At 45.3% G+C, this 20,533-nt stretch overlaps 1 protein-coding gene across 2 annotated transcripts in view; it reads right to left on the minus strand.

Annotated features, from left to right (window-relative positions):
* Positions 1–260: 260 nt before the first annotated feature.
* LOC106582009 (raftlin) overlaps positions 261–20,533 on the minus strand; it is a 64,061-nt gene continuing 43,788 nt past the window's right edge. For both annotated transcript variants that reach the window (XM_014164651.3, XM_014164643.3), the window contains exons 7-10: positions 12,377–12,495; positions 8,680–8,783; positions 4,971–5,046; positions 261–4,250 (exon numbers count right to left, since the gene is read on the minus strand). In XM_014164651.3, the coding sequence (XP_014020126.3) occupies positions 3,993–4,250; positions 4,971–5,046; positions 8,680–8,783; positions 12,377–12,495 (557 nt within the window). In that variant the 3' untranslated portion in view covers positions 261–3,992. The remainder of the gene's footprint in view (positions 4,251–4,970; positions 5,047–8,679; positions 8,784–12,376; positions 12,496–20,533) is intronic.

Raw genomic sequence — 20,533 nt, forward strand, 5'->3', positions numbered from 1 at the left:
ATGTCTCAACTTGTTTTTCTCACTGGCCAATGTCATGTTCAACCATCCATGTGATTCTACTATCTAATGGAACATTTTTGTGTTTACGGAATCTAAGACATTGAAGGTTGCACATAAATCTTTACAAGAGACTTGAAAATTGAAAGACCACTGATGAGTGAAATGTGTAGTGTTGGGTAATGATTTGAGTTTAGGAATGACCCCAAACATGGCAAAATGCATTGGTTTTCAAAATTCATCTAAAAAGAAAACACCACAGGTGCACATTAAATATAAATAATTTTATAATATACAAATTGTACAGTCATGAACAGTAGGGATGTGGACATTTCCATGAAAAGTGAACACAAAGAATACCTTTGTTTTTACAAACACTGCAGTGCGTGACGGTAGCCGATGATCAAAGACACTCAACATTCAAAATGGCAGCGCAGGTGATAAACAGTAACATCGGTGATGAAACCTAACAATACAATTCCAGAGGCCACGAGCAAGCTAAAGTGACAACATAAAGAGATTGCCATCCTACTGTATCATGTTTCTGTCATTTCTAATCTGTCCATTTCACATCATAACACACAGGAAATGAACCCTGGAACACACATTTTGCACAGCATTATCAAGAACAATTGCACTGCCACTGACTGCTGAGCTTTAGACAATTATGGTTACATAAAGACAGGAAACAGTAGATTACCTTTTTTTCACGAGTGGGTTGGAGGCTTTTGTTCTAGACAAGGCTGAGGTTGGTCTACGTTAGTCACAGGTCTCCCTCGTCACGGAAGGGTAAGTAAACAACATTCAGCATAATTTAACTGATGAAGTGCCAGATCCCGCTTCACTTTTCTCTCTATATCCTTTGCTTTTCAGTATCAGGGAAAATGTAGTCTACCCACTCTCCCCAGAGTCTACTTATGTCAAAGCTGAGCGAATGTACAAATCATCTCTTATCACGAGAGATGAGGGCATGGAGTTCACGACCCTCAGGTAATACAAACGGATACAGGACCTGGTGTCATATGATCCAACTCCGCGGAGGTTACAGTTGTCCATGTTAATGGTGTCCTACCGGAATGCTGTAGGTGTTAAAATACAATGCATGAGATCACCTGATAGTTCCTGGCTGTATTTTCCCACACTTTCCTACCACAACTTAATGTACATTGTACTTGAAGAGGCAGTATTATCTCAGTGTAAAATAATATACAAAGGAACAAGGATCACAGATATATATAAAAAAAAAGACTCAAATTGGTATGAACAACAGAACTGATGAATACATAATAAACAATGTATGAATAAGGAAATATGACAGTCCTACATGATCTTATATCTGGGCAGAAAGCGATTAGTTTAAATCTAAAGAGAAAAAAAATGACTTGATAAGAAGCCAATGGGGAAATCTGTCTCAGGTTCCAGATAATCTCTTCATTTATCACAGAGGGGTGTTTTAGAATTCCATTTCTTATTCATATTTGTCCTAGTCTCACAAATATTAAAACGGACAAGTCATTTCTATTCTCTCTCTAGCGGTGACCCGCAAAGCTAAATAAAATATGTTGAATAAAACAAGTGCTTATTAAAGCTCATAATCGCCTAACGCGAAGTGTCGCTGGAAAAAAACAATACCACAGATATCATAAAATAAAAAATATCCTGACTTCATATCAAATCTGCTATTTGACATGTGGGCAAACACCTTTGTACTCGAACAAGTAGCAGCTGTGGAAAATCCATCAAACATGGTTCAAACAGGACCCCTGACCACTTGGCCATTAGTAATGACCTCACGCCCACAGCATGGACCATATGGTGGAAAAAGTTGGCAATGATGACCCCATAGCTACAAATCCCCAATATGCCTAAGGAGGTAGCTAGCTCCAGTATGAGCGTTAGAAAGCACACTTCAGCTAGCGTTAGCACGACAGAATACACTGAGCCTAACTTCAAATCAAAAGCACCTTGTAAAGCCAAATCCCTTACCTTCTGTTCAAGTCTAAAACAGAGAACACTGAACTTACCTTCATATTACCTTCAAACACTGATTGTAGCAACCCTCTCAGGCTATAACACTGAAACCACCTTGATATTTGTCAAACTTCTGACATTTGTACTTGACGATTTAGGCCCAGTATCATAATAAGGCTATCCTGGTCACAGTTTGGAATTCTATACAATACATCTGCCATTGAGATGAACATTACCAACAGTCGGTTATTCATTAAAATACCACATTTAGAAAATGACGACAAGCCTATATTCATCTGTAAACATACAGGTTTCTACAGACTTTGCTTACCAACTGCAGCACAAGAAGAATCAATCCCTATGAAAATCACAATCCAGATGAAGTGCTATTTGTTATTTTGAGAGGTGAGATTTTCCACTGTCAATAGCCACATAAGTGACCCCCATTATAAATGTATGACTTGACTGACGCCCCGCTGACAAAGTCCATTAGCCGGTTAATGATTTCTCCACACAGCATCGACGCAGCACCACTTTAAAATGGAAAGCAACATGATACCTTGAAAGACTACATTATGATTTTGGTATTGTCAGAAATGACACCGTCAAGAGGGGCTTTAAAAGCTTGAGGTGAAATATTAAAGCCAATGTCAATGGAAAATGGCAATTCGAACACAGCTATTCCAAAATGCTCAATAATTTTTGTTTTTCTACTTCCTCTGTGCGCCGTTTCTATCTTGAACATCCAGTCATGGCCCAGCCCATAACCTTGCCAAGTACTTTTTAATGACCATTGATTGGAAAAGCTATTAAAATCAAACGTGTGTAAACTCTCAAAGTTGACTCAACATTTCCAAGTTTGGTTCTCATCACACTTCACTTCCACTCAACCCACACACATTCATTCAATGGAGATTTACTCCATTATCAAACACTTTACTTGGCTTGGATATGGACACATACGGAATGCAAGGCGAATGTATCATACCTACTATAAGAATCAGAGTGATTATCAGCATCATCTGTAGTACTTTACATTACGGGCTAAAAGTAAATCAAGTTCCATTCACCTTGCATTGGATTGCGTGTAGCAACAACAGCCACTACATTTCCCACAGTGCTCCTCATCTAAACCCATGTGGCATACAGTAACTGTACCACTATAGTACTGTACAAATAAGGACAAGCGAGTTTGCCTGGTTAAAGTCTGTTTCTTCAGACCCAAGCCCCATTGGTCCCATCAACTTGTCCATTATATCCAGTGACCCTCGTACATTAGTCTCCTCCGCATCATTCTCAGTTATGTACATTCACTATGTGTGGGTATAGGATCAGTCTGAGGCTGTGAGAGAGACTGTTGCGTGTCCATCTGTGGTAGAGATGTGTCCATTGTGGAGAGATGTCTGCTGCAGAGGATAGAGTGATTACATGGTAGGAGGATGTTGCAGCAATATAGGCTGTTCAATGGTGACTTGTGGAGCCCCTATCTCAGGTTGTTTGGTAGGTACATGAATGATGGGTAGGAGAACCCTTAGGTGTGATGTCTGCAGAGGTTTACACATCCGACCTTTGACTCTCTTCAGGGCATTGATTGGTCAATTTGACCTGTCCATTATCTTTTACTGCCTTTTGCACTACCTGTTCTTCCTGGTCAGGTGGGTCTTGTTGCATGGCAACATTCTCCGTTTCTCCACTCTCTTCCCCTCCATTTGTCTCTTCCTTACTCTCAACCCCATTTTCCTTCACTTCCATTTCAGCTCCTCCCCTTTCTGCCCTTGTTCTTTGGTCTCCACCTCTGAACCCTTGGTAGTTTTGGTTTCATCATCAACTGCCACCTCATTTTCTCTCTCTTCTACGATCTCCCCCTCTCCCTGTCTTTCCTGCTCAGTCTCTGCCCCCGCTTCTTCTCCCTCCTCCACTCTCCCCTCTTTGTCACTCTTGTCATCTTTTCCTGCAGCTCCATCTCTCTCCTTCCCAGTTTGTACCCCGCTTTCTACCCCTTCCTCAGTTTCTGCCTCAACCTTTTACTCTCCGTCCACTTCACAGGGAGCCTCCGCCTCTTTACACACAGTCTCTACCTCCGTCTCTTTCACTGTCTCCTCTTCGTTCCCCTTGTTTTCCTGCACGTTCCTGCTCTCTTTGACCACCTTTTCCCCGTCGTCAAGAATCTTGGAATCTTCCAGATCTTTCTCTGCTGCCGATTGCTTGTTTTTCTTCTTCTTCTTGTTTTTTGACGCATCTTTAACAGAGTTCTTGTTAGACTTGCTTTTGAATATCAGTTTCTGAAAGACAGGATGTTTGTGTAAGAACATTTCTAAACTGCTGTTCTATTGGCCATGTTACAGACGGACAGACAGACCGTTGAAAATGGACATAATAGCAAACAAGGAAAGAACAAATTAAAATGATTGTCATTGTGGGGAATGAAATGGTAATTTCAAGGGAATTGATTGGTGCCTTCAGGGGTACAGACCAAACAAGAAAATATGGCTGGTAATATTTCTGAGATTGCCTCCATTGACCCTCTTTTAGCTGAGACTTACAGTATACTGAGGTAAACAGCATGTTACCAGCACACAAACATCCACATTATCGTTCTCTGCTCATCTCTGCCAGGGTTATTGCCCATCAGTTTGGTTGCCAATGGTGACCAGAGTTTAAATTCAGGTCACAGGCAATATCAGCATTGATTCCTTCCACAAAGGACAAAGGTCAAATCTAGAGGTTATAGCAGTACTATCTAGGGTCAAATGGAAAGTACTTTCTCAACATGCATTGCCGTAGTTACCACAGAATGGCTCATATCTCAAGAAGAAAGGGGTTCATTCACATTTGACCGGCAGTGTGCATATTTATCTATGTGAAAACAAGAACAAGTGTGGTATGGGCCGGGGTGGTGAGGGGTGATGTTGGCCTTGGAGCGCTGCTCTGGCTAGTGAACAAGCTGCAAGCCGACCCACATGTGCCAAGACAAACACTGGGAGGAATGAGAGGTCACGTACCTTGGATTCCCCCCTCTTGCGGGGAAGGACAGGTCTCTGCAGAAAAACGACCTGCTTGGTGGCCAAACTTCCATCACTAGGGCAGAGGGAGAGATGGGGAGATGGAGAGATAAAAGGCAGAGGTGAATATGGAGAGAGGGAGCTAGAGAGAATATAATTAGAACTGAAATACAAATAACTTTGGAAACCATTTCTATTTTCTTCATAGTTACTTTATTTGTAGAGGACAAATGCCTGTACCATCGATAAAGAAATCCATGTCACACAAATCACATTGCCACAAGCTCTTTTAGAAATACTTGGGGTCATTTCAGAGCAAGGAAGAGAGGAATGGAAAATGCAGTTTGTATTATAATGCTCCAGTTCCACTTGAAGGGGAGCGATCCACACTCCAGGGTAGACCTTATAATGGTTTGTGTGACTAGTATGGTCAGTCCTGATGCCATACTAATAGCTGACATCTACCACAGTGAGAAGTGAGTTACATAGCAGTGGTCAACCTTGCTTTCTTCCCTTTCTGTCGTCTCTTGTTAATACGAGAAACCAAAAAGGAATTTGGAGCGATATTGTATGTCCACGTGAATATGTTCTATGCTTAGGAGAGAGCTCAGACACCAAGAGAACGAGACCACGTTTACTGGCTTCCCCAAAACATGTTTGTCCTCATAAACTTCTCCAAAATAATCTCTGTCCATGCACACGTCACATTCTGTGTTAATTCATGGATAATCCATACAGTACAGATGACAGACTAATCCACCGAGGAGATTCTGTCGTCAGTGGGCTTCCTGTCTCTCATGCTTGCTCTCTCTTGTTCGTCTCTTGTCGTTCCAGCTCTCACGCATTAACCTTCACTCTGCTCCATCTCTCCATCCGACACTCACGTATCGACTCGGTTTCCTACTTTAGCCTGCTGTCTCTAATTATCTGTCTGCTTCACTTTACTTCTCTGCCTCTTCCTCTTGTATGAGCTTCAAGTAGGCTTTCTCCATCCTTTCCCTTCTCTCTTTCGTATATCCCCTGATCTCCCTCTCCAGATCGCTCTCTCTGTCACTTCCTCTCTTGGAATCCCTCATCCATTAAAATAGATGTACTCTTATACACACGGGGAAGAATCAGCTTTGAGTTAAGCTGGAGCCTTAACTTGGCATATAAAGAACAACGGAAATGTATGATAGGGTGACAACAGTATAGAGCTGGCTGCAAATCTTCCCCACAACATCAAATGGGCTTCCACATCTCCTGTAGAGGCTGACAATCTAAAACACCCCCATTTCGCATCCCTCCCTCCTTACCCTGCATTTCCAATAACCTATTTTCCAGGCTGTCAGATTGCCGGACAGCTTCCTGCTGAATGAAAGCAGAAAAGCCAACCTGAGTCCTCAGAAAAAGCCCAAGCCCGTTAAAGTAGAACGGAGCAGATCAGTTTGAAAATTACAGGCCCCTTGCTGCTACAGTCCTCTCATAGCTGTCTGTGTCTTGCTGCTACAGTCCTCTCATAGCTGTCTGTGTCTTGCTGCTACAGTCCTCTCATAGCTGTCTGTGTCTTGCTGCTACAGTCCTCTCATAGCTGTCTGTGTCTTGCTGCTACAGTCCTCTCATAGCTGTCTGTGTCTTGCTGCTACAGTCCTCTCATAACTGTCTGTGTCTTGCTGCTACAGTCCTCTCATAACTGTCTGTGTCTTGCTGCTACAGTCCTCTCATAGCCGTCTGTGTCTTGCTGCTATAGTCCTCTCATAGCTGTCTGTGTCTTGCTGCTACAGTCCTCTCATAGCTGTCTGTGTCTTGCTGCTACAGTCCTCTCATAGCTGTCTGTGTCTTGCTGCTACAGTCCTCTCATAGCTGTCTGTCTTGCTGCTACAGTCCTCTCATAGCTGTCTGTGTCTTGCTGCAACAGTCCTCTCATAGCTGTCTGTGTCTTGCTGCTACAGTCCTCTCATAGCTGTCTGTGTCTTGCTGCTACAGTCCTCTCATAGCTGTCTGTGTCTGCAGTACTGAAATAGAAACTTCATATACCAGCAACAAGACTTTCTTTGGTACAGTGGTAGGGAACATGGTGTATCATGTTTAGTGGTTACCTGTGGTAATGTTAAGTATTTCTTATAATGGTATTATGAAGCACTTACCTATTTACTAAAACAGTTACGATGTCCAAACATCAGATTTACACCAAATGTAACATGTTCCATGTGGCAGAAATATACTGTACATTACCATGTGCACCTTCACATTCATGTTACGTTGATTAAAAAAGCCTTGAGTCCCGGTGGATGTTCACTTTAGATGCTAACTAGTGTGTAAGTAGGTCTTTGCATAACAGACTCTGTGTAGACTGCTTCAGAGAAAGTACACTTTGCTCATCCTCAGACAGTATCCCAACGTGCATTAGCTTAATATAGTTGTGAAAATGGAAGAGTCAACATAATACAAGTGTAATGACTAAGCTAATCTGAAATGGGTCAACAGCCATCGTTGCTGAGCACAAAGACACAAGTGTTTCAGAGATGGAGAGAAATGAGCGTTGCTGTGTGGTTTTATCTAGGCCGGCCCTCTGATTAATTAGCCATGTTGCGCTGTTGTGCTGTTGCATTTTGAGAGAGAGTTGATCAAAATAAAGAGTGATGAATAAACAAGGGATAAAAATAGAGCGGTAATTAATCAGCTATGCTCCGGAACGGTCACAAACACGACCCCCCAGAGACAAGGGTACGCATGGTAAACATTTAACTGCAACCGTGTTGAACTCTAAGCATATACTTGGAGTCTTCGTAAGCATGACACAACACATTTCATGACTCTGACTAATAGCAGCAATCAGTAGTTGAAACAATAACAAAGCGTTCTCCCCACCATTGTTTCAGTAAAAAGCGGGAGGGGGGATGGGGCTGGAGAAATGTTACCACTCAAATTCTATGGATGCAAGGACTGACCATCCACGATATTAAAATGATACTTTTAAACATGTTTTTAGGCTATACAGTGTTTGTTTACATTTACTTTGTTTACAAACATTGGAGTAAAACAAGCTTATATTTTGGGTGCTGATGTGGTACGACAGTTGAACTAAGCTCACAAGTACATTTATTTAAACGTTTTATTCTTAAAGAATCAATTCAATGGGTACATATTGGATTGGACGTGTTCTGACTTGTGATAATGATGAGCGCTTGTGACTGTGTAAAGTGGGGTTTCAGGTGGGAGACAAGTATTTTTGAAGACTTGGAAGTCATGTTGTGACTGCTGATAGATGACTGAGCTGTTGACTGTTAGCGAATGTGTGCGTGCATAGCCCTCATATAAGATGAATGAGTCAGCAGAAGCTGAGCAGAAGAACCGTTACATTTCTCTGAAGGGACTTTCCAGTTACACACATTTGTGGGTTTAAACTGTCTCGCACCACACGCTGTTACATATGAACCCGCCAATTGGGGCCAGTTAGTATTTTCGTTGAACATCCTGTTGAGTTCTTCTGACTGATTTCACAATCCATTTAAGTTGAGCTGTTAATTGACCAGTGATATGGGCTGACCATCGCTTTGTCTAAATGAGATGGGTGCTCTTTGAAATCAAAGAGAAGGCAGTTTAATCTCCAGAGGGTTACTCAGGTTGACCAATCAATACCAGAGTTAGGTAACCAGGAGATATGGTGGTCATTCAGGCCCTAAATCAATACCAGTGAGAGTGTGTATTGGAAGGTGAAAGTAGTTACCTGTTGGTCTTGATGATGGGTGTAGGCAGGACACATGTGAGTCTCCAGCCGTACATGGCAAGAGACTGGAGCAGGGGAACATAGTCTGTTTTCACCTGCAAGCCCTAAAGAGAGAATGCAAACACATGGATATTACATACTACTATACACATAGTGTTTGCATACACGTACGCACAAGCACACGTACGAGTAGGGCTGGCACAATTATCGTATAATCGTATAACCGACAATTATGGACAATAACTGTGAACTTCAAAAATAATTATCATAATAGTCTTAATACATATTCATTTTAAGAGAAAGGGGGATTCAACTTCATACTCAAGTAGATATAAATTACCCAATAGCAGTTTTTCATTTTTACATGAAGTGGGTAAAGTTGGTAGTAATTTACACGAGCAGAACGGCACCATTGGGAGAAGCTTCATTTCCAAAAGTTCCAAGAGGTCTAAACTATTTGTTTCTGAGAGAGGGGTGCTACCAAAGCTGGGTTGTATTCACTAGGTTTGTCGTAGCTATAATTCAGATGCATTATGATGCTCAAAACATTTGAACAAAAAGGACAATTATGACACTAACCGTGTCCATTTGCGTGACAAGTAATCGTTACCCAAAATTCCATTATCGTCACATCGTACGATCACACACACACGCATAAATGTAGGCATGAATAAACACATAAACCATTAAAACCCCATCAAAAGAGCCACGATTACCCAAGCTCTTGACAACAGATGATGAACTATGTATGATGCATACCAAAATACATGCATTTCTGTTAGATTGATTGCTGGTATGACAGTGTAGTGCACTTGGGATTTGGGTTAAAGACACACGCTCGCTACACGTGCGCTAACGCCTCTGCTCACACAGGAAGCGTATGTGGTTTTCCATCTCTTCTGCATCTGCCCTCACTGACAAACCACAGCACGTGTCAGATATGAAGACACGCATACGACATATGCATGCACACATTGCAGTGCTATACGGGCACCACGTTGTTCATATTATAGCAGTGCTATAGCCTAAGTTATCTTTCTCCCCGCTGTCCTTTCAGAACCGTAGCTAATGTCAGGTCTCACTGGACATGATTCTCAGTTATCCGAACCATGTTCTGAACCATGAGTTATCTGAACCATGAGTTATCTGAACCATGAGTTACCTGAACCATGTTCTGAACCATGAGTTATCTGAACCATGAGTTATCTGAACCATGAGTTATCTGAACCATGAGTTATCTGAACCATGAGTTATCTGAACCATGAGTTCAGATAACACACATCCATTAAACTCCCCTTAACCTGGACATCGGCCTCATCCTTCTGACCGGACATTCTGTAGTGATTTCTACCGGCCTTAAGCCAGCACCTCAGATTTCTTATTACATTCATGGTCCTAAGATTCTCTACAACCCTACCCCTGTTTTTCAACACCCACCCACGTACACAGCCACAGTGTCCTCTGTCTGAAAATGCACTCTCCATTCACTCTCCTTTATTGGCATCTTTACTCTGTTGTTGGTCTTTAATCTTTTTTTGACATAATTTGGTTTCTGGTGACTGAATTAGTGCTCTTCAAAGCTCAGGCATCTATACAATTGCTAGGAACGAACGACAACAATGTCAATGCTGTTAACTGTTGCCTCAAGCACACAGTATTGTTACTGGTAGAGTTCTACGTATAATGCCTCTCCGGATAATGGCCATGCACTTTTGGGTTAAATGTAATATAGCCTGTGAGAAACTGAGGTAACACTGGGAAAACATGATGCCCTTGTTGTTCAATGTAATGGATGAAGGTATTTGGTATGATCTTTGTTTGTAGTAAGGCATCTTCATGAGCATTTAGAATGACATTATTGAGTGTTAAACAGTTAATCATGCTAAGTCCTATATACAGCATGGAGTCCACCACATGAATAACCTATACATGCATATCTACTGTATGTCCTATTCAGTTCATTTAGTCATTTATTGTAGAAATAGGAAAAAGTCTTTGCACACTTCCAGTCAGATGCAAATGTCTTTCATCGTAGCCGAGCTTTGTCAGTCGACCTTCATCAGAGCATAGTCATTTGTTGAAGAAAATGTGAAGAATGTTTCTGACTGGCTAAAGTAGAATGTCCATCCATTAGACCGCAAAATTCTACAGTTATTATTTCGCCTTAATTTTCTTGATTAAATGGTCTAACGTATACATTCTTATATGGTGAATACATATTGACTAATGTGAATGTAAAGTAACAAATACATTTCCGTCGAAATGACCCATTCTCCCACAGAAATGTGACATTAGTGACATTTGAGGAAGGTCTGAGTTTCTAGATTAAAGACCACAAACAGTTTGGCCACAAACAGCTCGACATATCTACACTGTACCAATCCTACCACATTCTACCAACGTGATTGTGAATACTGCGCAAAGAAATACTGTAATAACTCCTCATTTATGTTAAAAGTCAGATTCGTTTTAGCAGTTTGCTATCAATTAAAACAGAAGTTTTGACATGTTCTGTGCCATACGAAAACAAAATCTCTGAGAAAAGCTGCACTTCCTGCTTCAACACAACAATATTGATTGAATTCTCAGTGAACCAGCCTGTTTTCTTGTTTCGCTGCTCATAAATCCAACCACCTGTCAGTCTTTCAGCAAGATGGGAACAAGAGAGCTGGGGAAAAATATCCCAATCAATATTCTGCATAATATTTAAGTAATTATTCTGGCACCGAAACGACAATGAGCGGTGAGGATAATTTGCATATACATTTTAAGCAGTTATCATAATGAATGTGCCGGGTATGAAGTCTGATCATCCTTTGTAAAATAGTGTTATCAAGCTAACTTCAGGAGAGATTAGTCTAGCAAAATTGCTTTTGATAAGTCCTGGCCAGCACATTTGATTGGATTCATTGGAACTATAATGTGAACATCTAAAGTTGTTAAACATTGTTGCTTTGTCCTTCAATTAACTTCCAAAGGTGCATAAAAAAAGTATATAAAATCCATGTTATTTCTCAGCAGTTGATAAAATAATTGCTGGTCTTTAATAAAGACATTATTGCAGTATCTTTACCACAGTATTAGCGTAAATATGCCTACATACTCGTACAGTGTATAACCTTCACAAGACACAAGCGCCTAGGTTTTTGTGTGGTGTGGGACGCTGAACAACCATGACATTTTAAGGCAGCGAATATTGTGTAGTCTGAATTTTTGTAGTAATTTTAAAGGGTTAAGAGCATTTTTATTTCAAGGGTTAAATTCTGTGTTTGTGAGCCGACTTCCTCTCTGAACTGGACAATTTTCCAGTCACATTTAGGGGACAAAAGTCTATTTTCACACTTCGACAGCCTCAAACTCTAAACTCGATTAGAGTGCCCCCCCCCCACCACACACACACACACACACACACACACACACACACACACACACACACACACACACACACACACACACACACAGAGAGAAAAGCCTCAAACCCTTCAGAGGTAGACAGAAATCCATTTCCAACTTGGATTTGCGCAAACTGGGGACTTAATCGCTGGCCAGATAAGGGCTTGTTTGCTGCAGATAAGATAAGCCATCAAGCCACCGTGACACATGTGCCATAGCCACCATGGTCAGAGGGAATATTTCCATGTGACGACTCTCACATTAAACACTGAAACGCTCCGAGCCATGTAAAAATCCCACTCACGTCAATGACAGTCCACTGCTCCACAACGATGGCATCGTACGTGGTGGTCACACTCTGGTCGACGCCCTCCGTCCCCTCCTGGAAGATGAAGACGCTTTCCACCGACTTAGGCTGCAAATCTGTAGAAAATGGAGAGGAAGGTCATGAAGGAGTTTACAGAATGGAGGGTGTCTGTTTCTCTGGCTCCCAGGCCTCTAGGCCGTGCAAAGAGGAGAGGGAAGTTAATGACATTACGCACCCAACCAGCAACCCACAGACACTGGGACATTTATTACCAGGCAGGGCTGCAGCATGGACCATTTCTGTAAGCAAGGGCCAGATATGGATTATGTAGCTATCACAGAACAAGAGAGAGTGTTTCCTTCAGGGAAGAAGCTTGGAGAGATTATAGATGAACAGACCGACATTATGGACAGATTGTTGAAGCATAACACGATTCATCTGAAAACAATGATATGCTTTACATATTGTAGATATTTACATGTAAGGACTAATACACAAAGACAGGGCCATGGTACCATAAAATAGCTTTTCTATAGACTCCATTTCATTTGAACCCCATGGACAAGGGTAACATTCCCAGTTTGGGCATTATTGGGATAGGAACATTAGCGAGCTGGTGAGCTTCTTCTCCATCCCGCATTTCTTTTGATTCCATTGAGCAGTGTGCCAGAACCTCTTGCCCTTCAGACCAGGGCTCTCAGTTGGCCTGAGTGCTTTCTCATTACTCCTGTACCATTTACACACTAATAGAGTTTGTGCGGCCCAGGCTCCACCGTGAGACACTCCACATTTCATTACTCTGCCCTAATAATGGGGGAACGAGGGCTGGCTGGAAAGGGAGGGATGACAGGGTCCTTTATTTCCCCCCAGAAAACCCATTTAAGGCTGCTGGACGTGCTCAATTGAAGACATCTTTCAGACATCTATTGGCTCCTTTCAAATACAGACATTGTCGTTGTTCATTCCCCCCTCTCCCGCCCTCTCTCCACCCTACCCCTCCTTTACACCCCCCCCCATCCATTGTTCATCAGATGTCTCCCTGCTTGACTTGTAATTGGAAAGCCCTCTTGGAGATTGGGTTGGCCTGCCGATGCACTGGGATCACTCAGGTGAGATGCACACAGGGATCGAGTCCCTTTGCTTTAGGAGGAACACGCTGCCTCCTGGCACGATGCTGCCAGACACTGAGTTACCGTGGAGTTGAGAGGTTTGGAGGATATGTAGTGCCAACACAAAGAACAGCATAACATTTTGAGTTGAGTCTTAACTGACAATGTAGTGAGTGAAACAGAAGCTTGGAGGGAAACACGTGTTCATTCGCAATGGGACAATGTAATCTCATCGACTAGCCTACCCTCTCCAGGCACCTGAGGTTGAACATACTGAGTGAGATGTGCGCATACTATCTCTGACACAGAGAGAGTGAACTGAAAGACGAAGAGTGACACAGATGTACTGAGAGATAGTAACAATGGCGGCGTGAGTCGTGACACCGACTGACACGGAGCACCAACCTAATTAGGGCCCAGTGACAGGGAAGTGGACTGAAGACAGGCACTAAGTGACAAAGAGACTGATGCTAGGTTGACATAGACTTTGAAGGAGAGACACAGAGGAGTAAAAAAACGGAGGGGAATCTAAAGCCTTGTTGACCGCAGAAGCAACCGAATGACCCTGCCCCAAGTCCTGTCTGTTACTGACATGAATTAAACATGTATGCTTAGCACTGCCGGGGAGAACAGGAGACGGGGCTGTGACAGCTTATCTATATTTTCAAACGGGACAGACAGGAATCCAGAGAGAGAAGGAGAGATATAGAAAGAGTGGGGTTACTAATGTGTGTGGATTAGAGGTCGACCAATTAATCGGAATGGCCGATTTCAAGTTTTCATAACAATCGGTAATCGGCATTTTTGGACACCGATCATGGCCGATTACATTGCACTCCACGAGGAGACTGCGTGGCAGGCTGACTACCTGCTACGCGAGTGCAGCAAGGAGCCAAGGTAAGGTGCTAGCTAGCATTAAACGTATCTTATAAAAAACAATACATCTTAACATAATCACTAGTTAACTACACACGCTTGTCCTGCGTTGCATATAATCAATGCGGTGCCGGTTAATTTATCATTGAATCACAGCCTACTTCGCCAAATGGGTGATGATTTAACAAGCGCATTCACGAAAAAAGCACTGTCATTGCACCAATGTACCTAACCATAAACATCAACGCCTTTCTTAAAATCAATACAGAAGTATATATTTTTAAACCTGCATATTTAGTTAATAATGCCTGCTAACATGAATTTCTTTTAACTAGGGAAATTGTGTCACTTCTCTTCTGTGCAACAGAGTCAGGGTATATGCAGCAGTTTGGGCCGCCTGGCTCGTTGCGAACTGTGAAGACTATTTCTTCCTAACAAAGACAGCCTACTTCGCCAAACGGGGGATGATTTAACAAAAGCGCATTTGCGAAAAAAGCACAATCGTTGCACGACTGTACCTAACCATAAACATCAATGCCTTTCTTAAAATCAATACACAGAAGTGTATTTAAACCTGCATATTTATTTTAAAGAAATTCATGTTAGCAGGCAATATTAAACTAGGTAAATTGTGTCACTTCTCTTGCGTTCATTGCACGCAGTCAGGGTATATGCAACAGTTTGGGTGTCACGTCCTGACCAGCAGATGGAGCTGTTGTTGTAGTTTTGGGGTCAGGACGTGGCAGTCTTGTGTGTGTGATTGTTCTGTGTTGGTCTTGTGACTCCTGATCAGGAACAGCTGGGGATCGTTGTTCCTGATTGGGAGTCATATATGTAGGAGTATGTTTGTCACTTGGTTTTGTGGGTAGTTGTTTTTGCACTGCGTGTTGTGTGCCTGCAAAACTGTTCCTGTCTTATATATTGTTTGTATTGTTAAGTGGATGCTCTACTCCTTTATTTTTATTAAAGATGAGTATTCACATACCTGCTGCGCCTTGGTCCATTTTTACAGAAGACAGCCGTTACAGAACTACCCACCACCAAAGGACCAAGCAGCGGAGAAGAGGACAGAGGCAAGTGAGGGAGGAATGTTGGAGGCAGCCCCAAGAATTTTTTAGGGGGGGGCACAAGGGCTATTTGGCGGGGCGAGATTACAGCCCCAGGCCAGCTCCCCGTACCCTTGTAGGGCAGACTGGACAGGTCCCGTGCTTTGGGGTTGGGGCTGTGGTGAGGCCTGGGATTTTCAGGCCGGTAGGCAAGGTACCAGCGCCCCGCATGTGCCAGGGCGAAGTAAGCATCGAGCCGGAAGGGGTGATGCCAACCCTGCGCTCAAGACCGCCAGTGCGCCCTTTCGGTCCGGTGTTTCCCGCCAGACGCACTAGCATGGAGGTGCGTGTCTCCAGGCTGGCACGTCCTATACCAGCCCCGCGCATCAGGAGTCTAGTGTGTCAACCCAGCCTCGCCAGTCAACCATCACCAGAGCTGCCCGCCAGTCAACAGTCGTCGGAGCTGCCCGCCAGTCAACAGTCGTCGGAGCTGCCCGCCAGTCAACAGTCGTCGGAGCTGCCCGCCAGTCAACAGTCGTCGGAGCTGCCCGCCAGTCAACAGTCGTCGGAGCTGCCCGCCAGTCAACAGTCGTCGGAGCTGCCCGCCAGTCAACAGTCGTCGGAGCTGCCCGCCAGTCAACAGTCGTCGGAGCTGCCCGCCAGTCAACAGTCGTCGGAGCTGCCCCGCCAGTCAACAGTCGTCGGAGCTGCCCGCCAGTCAACAGTCGCCGGAGCTGCCCGCCAGTCAACAGTCGCCGGAGCTGCCCGCCAGTCAACAGTCGCCGGAGTGGCCGGACTGCGCTGAACTGCCGGAGTGGCCGGACTGCGCTGAACTGCCGGAGTGGCCGGACTGCGCTGAACTGCCGGAGTGGCCGGACTGCGCTGAACTGCCGGAGTGGCCGGACTGCGCTGAACTGCCGGAGTGGCCGGACTGCGCTGAACTGCCGGAGTGGCCGGACTGCGCTGAACTGCCGGAGTGGCCGGACTGCCCTGAACTGCCGGAGTGGCCGGACTGCCCTGAACTGCCGGAGTGGCCGGACTGCCCTGAACTGCCGGAGTGGCCGGACTGCCCTGAACTGCCGGAGTGGCCGGACTGCCCTGAACTGCCGGAGTGGCCGGACTGCCCTGAACTGCCGGAGTGGCCGGACTGCCCTGAACTGCCGGAGTGGCCGGACTGCCCTGAACTGCCGGAGTGGCCGGACTGCCCTGTTCTGCCGGAGTGGCCGGACTGCCCTGTTCTGCCGGAGTGGCCGGACTGCCCTGTTCTGCCGGAGTGGCCGGACTGCCCTGTTCTGCCGGAGTGGCCGGACTGCCCTGTTCTGCCAGAGTGGCCGGACTGCCCTGTTCTGCCAGAGTGGCCGGACTGCCCTGTTCTGCCAGAGTGGCCGGACTGCCCTGTTCTGCCAGAGTGGCCGGACTGCCCTGTTCTGCCAGAGTGGCCGGACTGCCCGGTTCTGCCAGAGTGGCCGGACTGCCCGGTTCTGCCAGAGTGGCCAGACTGCCCGGTTCTGCCAGAGTGGCCAGACTGCCCGGTTCTGCCAGAGGTGCCCGCCTGCCCTGATCTGCCAGGGTGCCCGGCCTGTCAGGATCAGCCCGAGTGGTCCTCCTGCCCTCCGGTCCAGCCCGAGTGGTCCTCCTGCCCTCCGGTCCAGCCCGAGTGGCCCGCATGCCTTCCGGCCCAGCCCGAGTGGCCCGCATGCCTTCCGGCCCAGCCCGAGTGGCCCGCATGCCTTCCGGCCCAGCCCGAGTGGCCCGCATGCCTTCCGGCCCAGCCCGAGTGGCCCGCATGCCTTCCGGCCCAGCCCGAGTGGCCCGCATGCTCCCCGGCCCAGCCCGAGGGGCCCTCCTGCTCCCCGGCCCAGCCCGAGGGGCCCTCCTGCTCCCCGGCCCAGCCCGAGGGGCCCTCCTGCTCCCCGGCCCAGCCCGAGGGGCCCTCCTGCTCCCCGGCCCAGCCCGAGGGGCCCTCCTGCTCCCCGGCCCAGCCCGAGGGGCCCTCCTGCCCCCCGGCCCAGCCCGAGGGGCCCTCCTGTCCCCCGGCCCAGCCCGAGGGGCCCTCCTGTCCCCCGGCCCAGCCCGAGGGGCCCTCCTGTCCCCCGGCCCAGCCCGAGGGGCCCTCCTGTCCCCCGGCCCAGCCCGAGGGGCCCTCCTGTCCCCCGGCCCAGCCCGAGGGGCCCTCCTGTCCCCCGGCCCAGCCCGAGGGGCCCTCCTGTCCTCCGGCCCGGCTCGAGGGGTCCGTCTGCCTGGCGCAGCTATCGGCTCCACCGAAGTGGGCGACGCCGAGGGTGGAGCAGGGTCCACGTCCTGCACCGGAGCCACCTCCAGGATAGGTGGGTTGGGGAGGGAGGGTGTAGCACAGTGCCGTCGTTGACGGCAGCCACCCTCCCTTCCCTCCCTTATTGTTTAGGGGTTATTGTTTATGGGTTTTGTTGGGGATTTTGTTTGTTGGTGTTTTTTCGTTGTTAGGTGCATTCCGGGGTCTGCACCTTGAGGGGGGGGTACTGTCACGTCCTGACCAGCAGATGGAGCTGTTGTTGTAGTTTTGGGGTCAGGACGTGGCAGTCTTGTGTGTGTGTGATTGTTCTGTGTTGGTCTTGTGACTCCTGATCAGGAACAGCTGGGGATCGTTGTTCCTGATTGGGAGTCATATATGTAGGAGTATGTTTGTCACTTGGTTTTGTGGGTAGTTGTTTTTGCACTGCGTGTTGTGTGCCTGCAAAACTGTTCCTGTCTTATATATTGTTTGTATTGTTAAGTGGATGCTCTACTCCTTTATTTTTATTAAAGATGAGTATTCACATACCTGCTGCGCCTTGGTCCATTTTTACAGAAGACAGCCGTTACATTGGGCCACCTGCCTCGTTGCGAACTAATTTGCCAGAATGTTACGTAATTATGACATAACATTGAAGGTTGTGCAATGTAACAGCAATATTTAGACTTATGGATGCCACCCGTTAGATAAAATACGGAACGTTCCGTATTTCACTGAAAGAATAAACGTTTTGTTTTCTAAATGATAGTTTACGGATTTGACCATATTAATGACCTAAGGCTCGTATTTCTGTGTGTTATTATATTATAATTAAGTCTATGATTTGATAGAGCAGTCTGACTGAGCGGTGGTAGGCAGCAGCAGGCTCGTAAGCATTCATTCAAACAGCACTTTACTGCATTTGCCAGCAGCTCTTCGCAGCTCTTCTGTTTATGACTTCAAGCCCATCAACTCCCGAGATTAGGCTGGCAATACTAAAGTACCTATTAGAACATCCAATAGTCAAAGGTATATGAAATACAAATGGTATAGAGAGAAATAGTCCTATAATAACTACAACCTAAAACTTCGTACCTGGGAATATTGAAGACTCATGTTAAAGGAACCACCAGCTTCATATGTTCTCATGTTCTGAGCAAGGAACTTACACGTTAGCTTTTTATATTGCACTTTTACTTTCTTCTCCAACACTTTGTTTTTTGCATTATTTAAACCAAATTGAACATGTTTCATTATTTATTTGAGACTAAATTGATTTTATTGATTTAAAACAAAAGGGTTCATTGTTCATTCAGTATTGTTGTAATTGTCATTATTACAAATATATAAAAAAAAATAATAATAATAATAATAATTTAATAAAAATTGGCCGATTAATCAGTATCGGCTTTTTTTGGTCCTCCAATAATCGGTATCGGCGTAAAAAAAATAAATAAATCATAATCGGTCGACCTCTAGTGTGAATTGGCCAAGGCTTTCCTCCTATGAGCCAAAGGTTCGGAGGCTAGGGTCCACGTACCTGTGCTTACCGGGCAGACTTCTGGTTATAGCTAGGGTTTTAAGGAATATGACATGAATACTGTACCCTGCCTTACACAAAGGCATGTTCACCCAAAATCACACTCACAGTCAGTGGTGTAAAGTACTTAAGTAAAAATACTTTAAAGTACTACTTAAGTGGGGTATCTGCACATGGGATATCTGTGGGTTATCTTCCTCAATTATGTACATTACTATTTCAATTTTTGACAAATTTTTTTACTCCATCAATTTTCCCGGACATTCAAAAGTACTCGTTACAATTTTAATTCTTAGCAAGACTCCAAATTACACATACTTATCAAGAGAACATCCCTGGTCATCGCTACTGCATCTGTTCTGTCTGGTTTGCTTTATATAAGGAACTTGAAATGATGTATACTTTTACTATTGATACTTAAGTATATTTGAGCAATTACATTTAGTTTTGATACTTGAGTATATTTAAAACCAAATATTAGATTTTTTCTCAAGTAGTATTTTATCTGGTTGACTTTAACTTGAGTCATTTTCTATTAAGGTATCTTTTTTTTTGTTGCTCCACTGCTCACAATCACGCACACCCACACACACACACACACACACACACACGCACACAGGCCTTCAAGCCCTATTTCACAACCAATCTTTGGCCATAAAAATTGCCAGCAAAACTTTCCTCAATTCTGTTCACTGTGAAGTAATACCTTATTGGAATTTCATTCTGGGGAACTCTCTCTCTCTCTACCGGCTTTGCCTGAATATAGAAAGCCAAGCACTATGCTAGTTGTCATGCATATGAATAGCTCAAATGTTTCACAGCGCCAGCTTCAAATCCTCATTGTTGCGGCGGAGGTAGAGTAAGCTAAGCGTAACAAAGAAAAACTCCCCATCAACACCATTAGTATCAATTCACCAGTAAACAAACTGCTCCCCCTAAGAACTCCAGCCGTGGCGTTGGGCGGCATGGGCGCCGTGACACGCTGGGCCTGGTATTAATCTTTAATGCCCCTCTCATGACGCTGCAGGGTGGCGGGGCCGTTAACGTTACATAGGAGCCGCCTACCAGTGCCACGATCCGCAAATTCAATAATAAACTAATATCCGACCCTCCGTGCCGGCGAGGTCTCTCTGAAGCCACTCCCCACCAGTCTCCCGCCTCCATCCCACCTAGCCACGCCAGGATATTAAACAGGACTTATCCCCCTCCCCACCTCCTCAGTGAGCTTCACCATGGAAACCCATCTCTTCGGGGGCGAGGGCAGAGGAGCAGGAGGAGAGACAGCATGTGTGGTATTCCCCTGGACCATACCAGGCAGGCTGTCGACAGCCA

This window comes from Salmo salar, chromosome 02 (genome assembly GCF_965601325.2).
Source record: "Salmo salar chromosome 02, fSalSal1, whole genome shotgun sequence".
Classification (NCBI taxonomy): domain Eukaryota; kingdom Metazoa; phylum Chordata; class Actinopteri; order Salmoniformes; family Salmonidae; genus Salmo; species Salmo salar.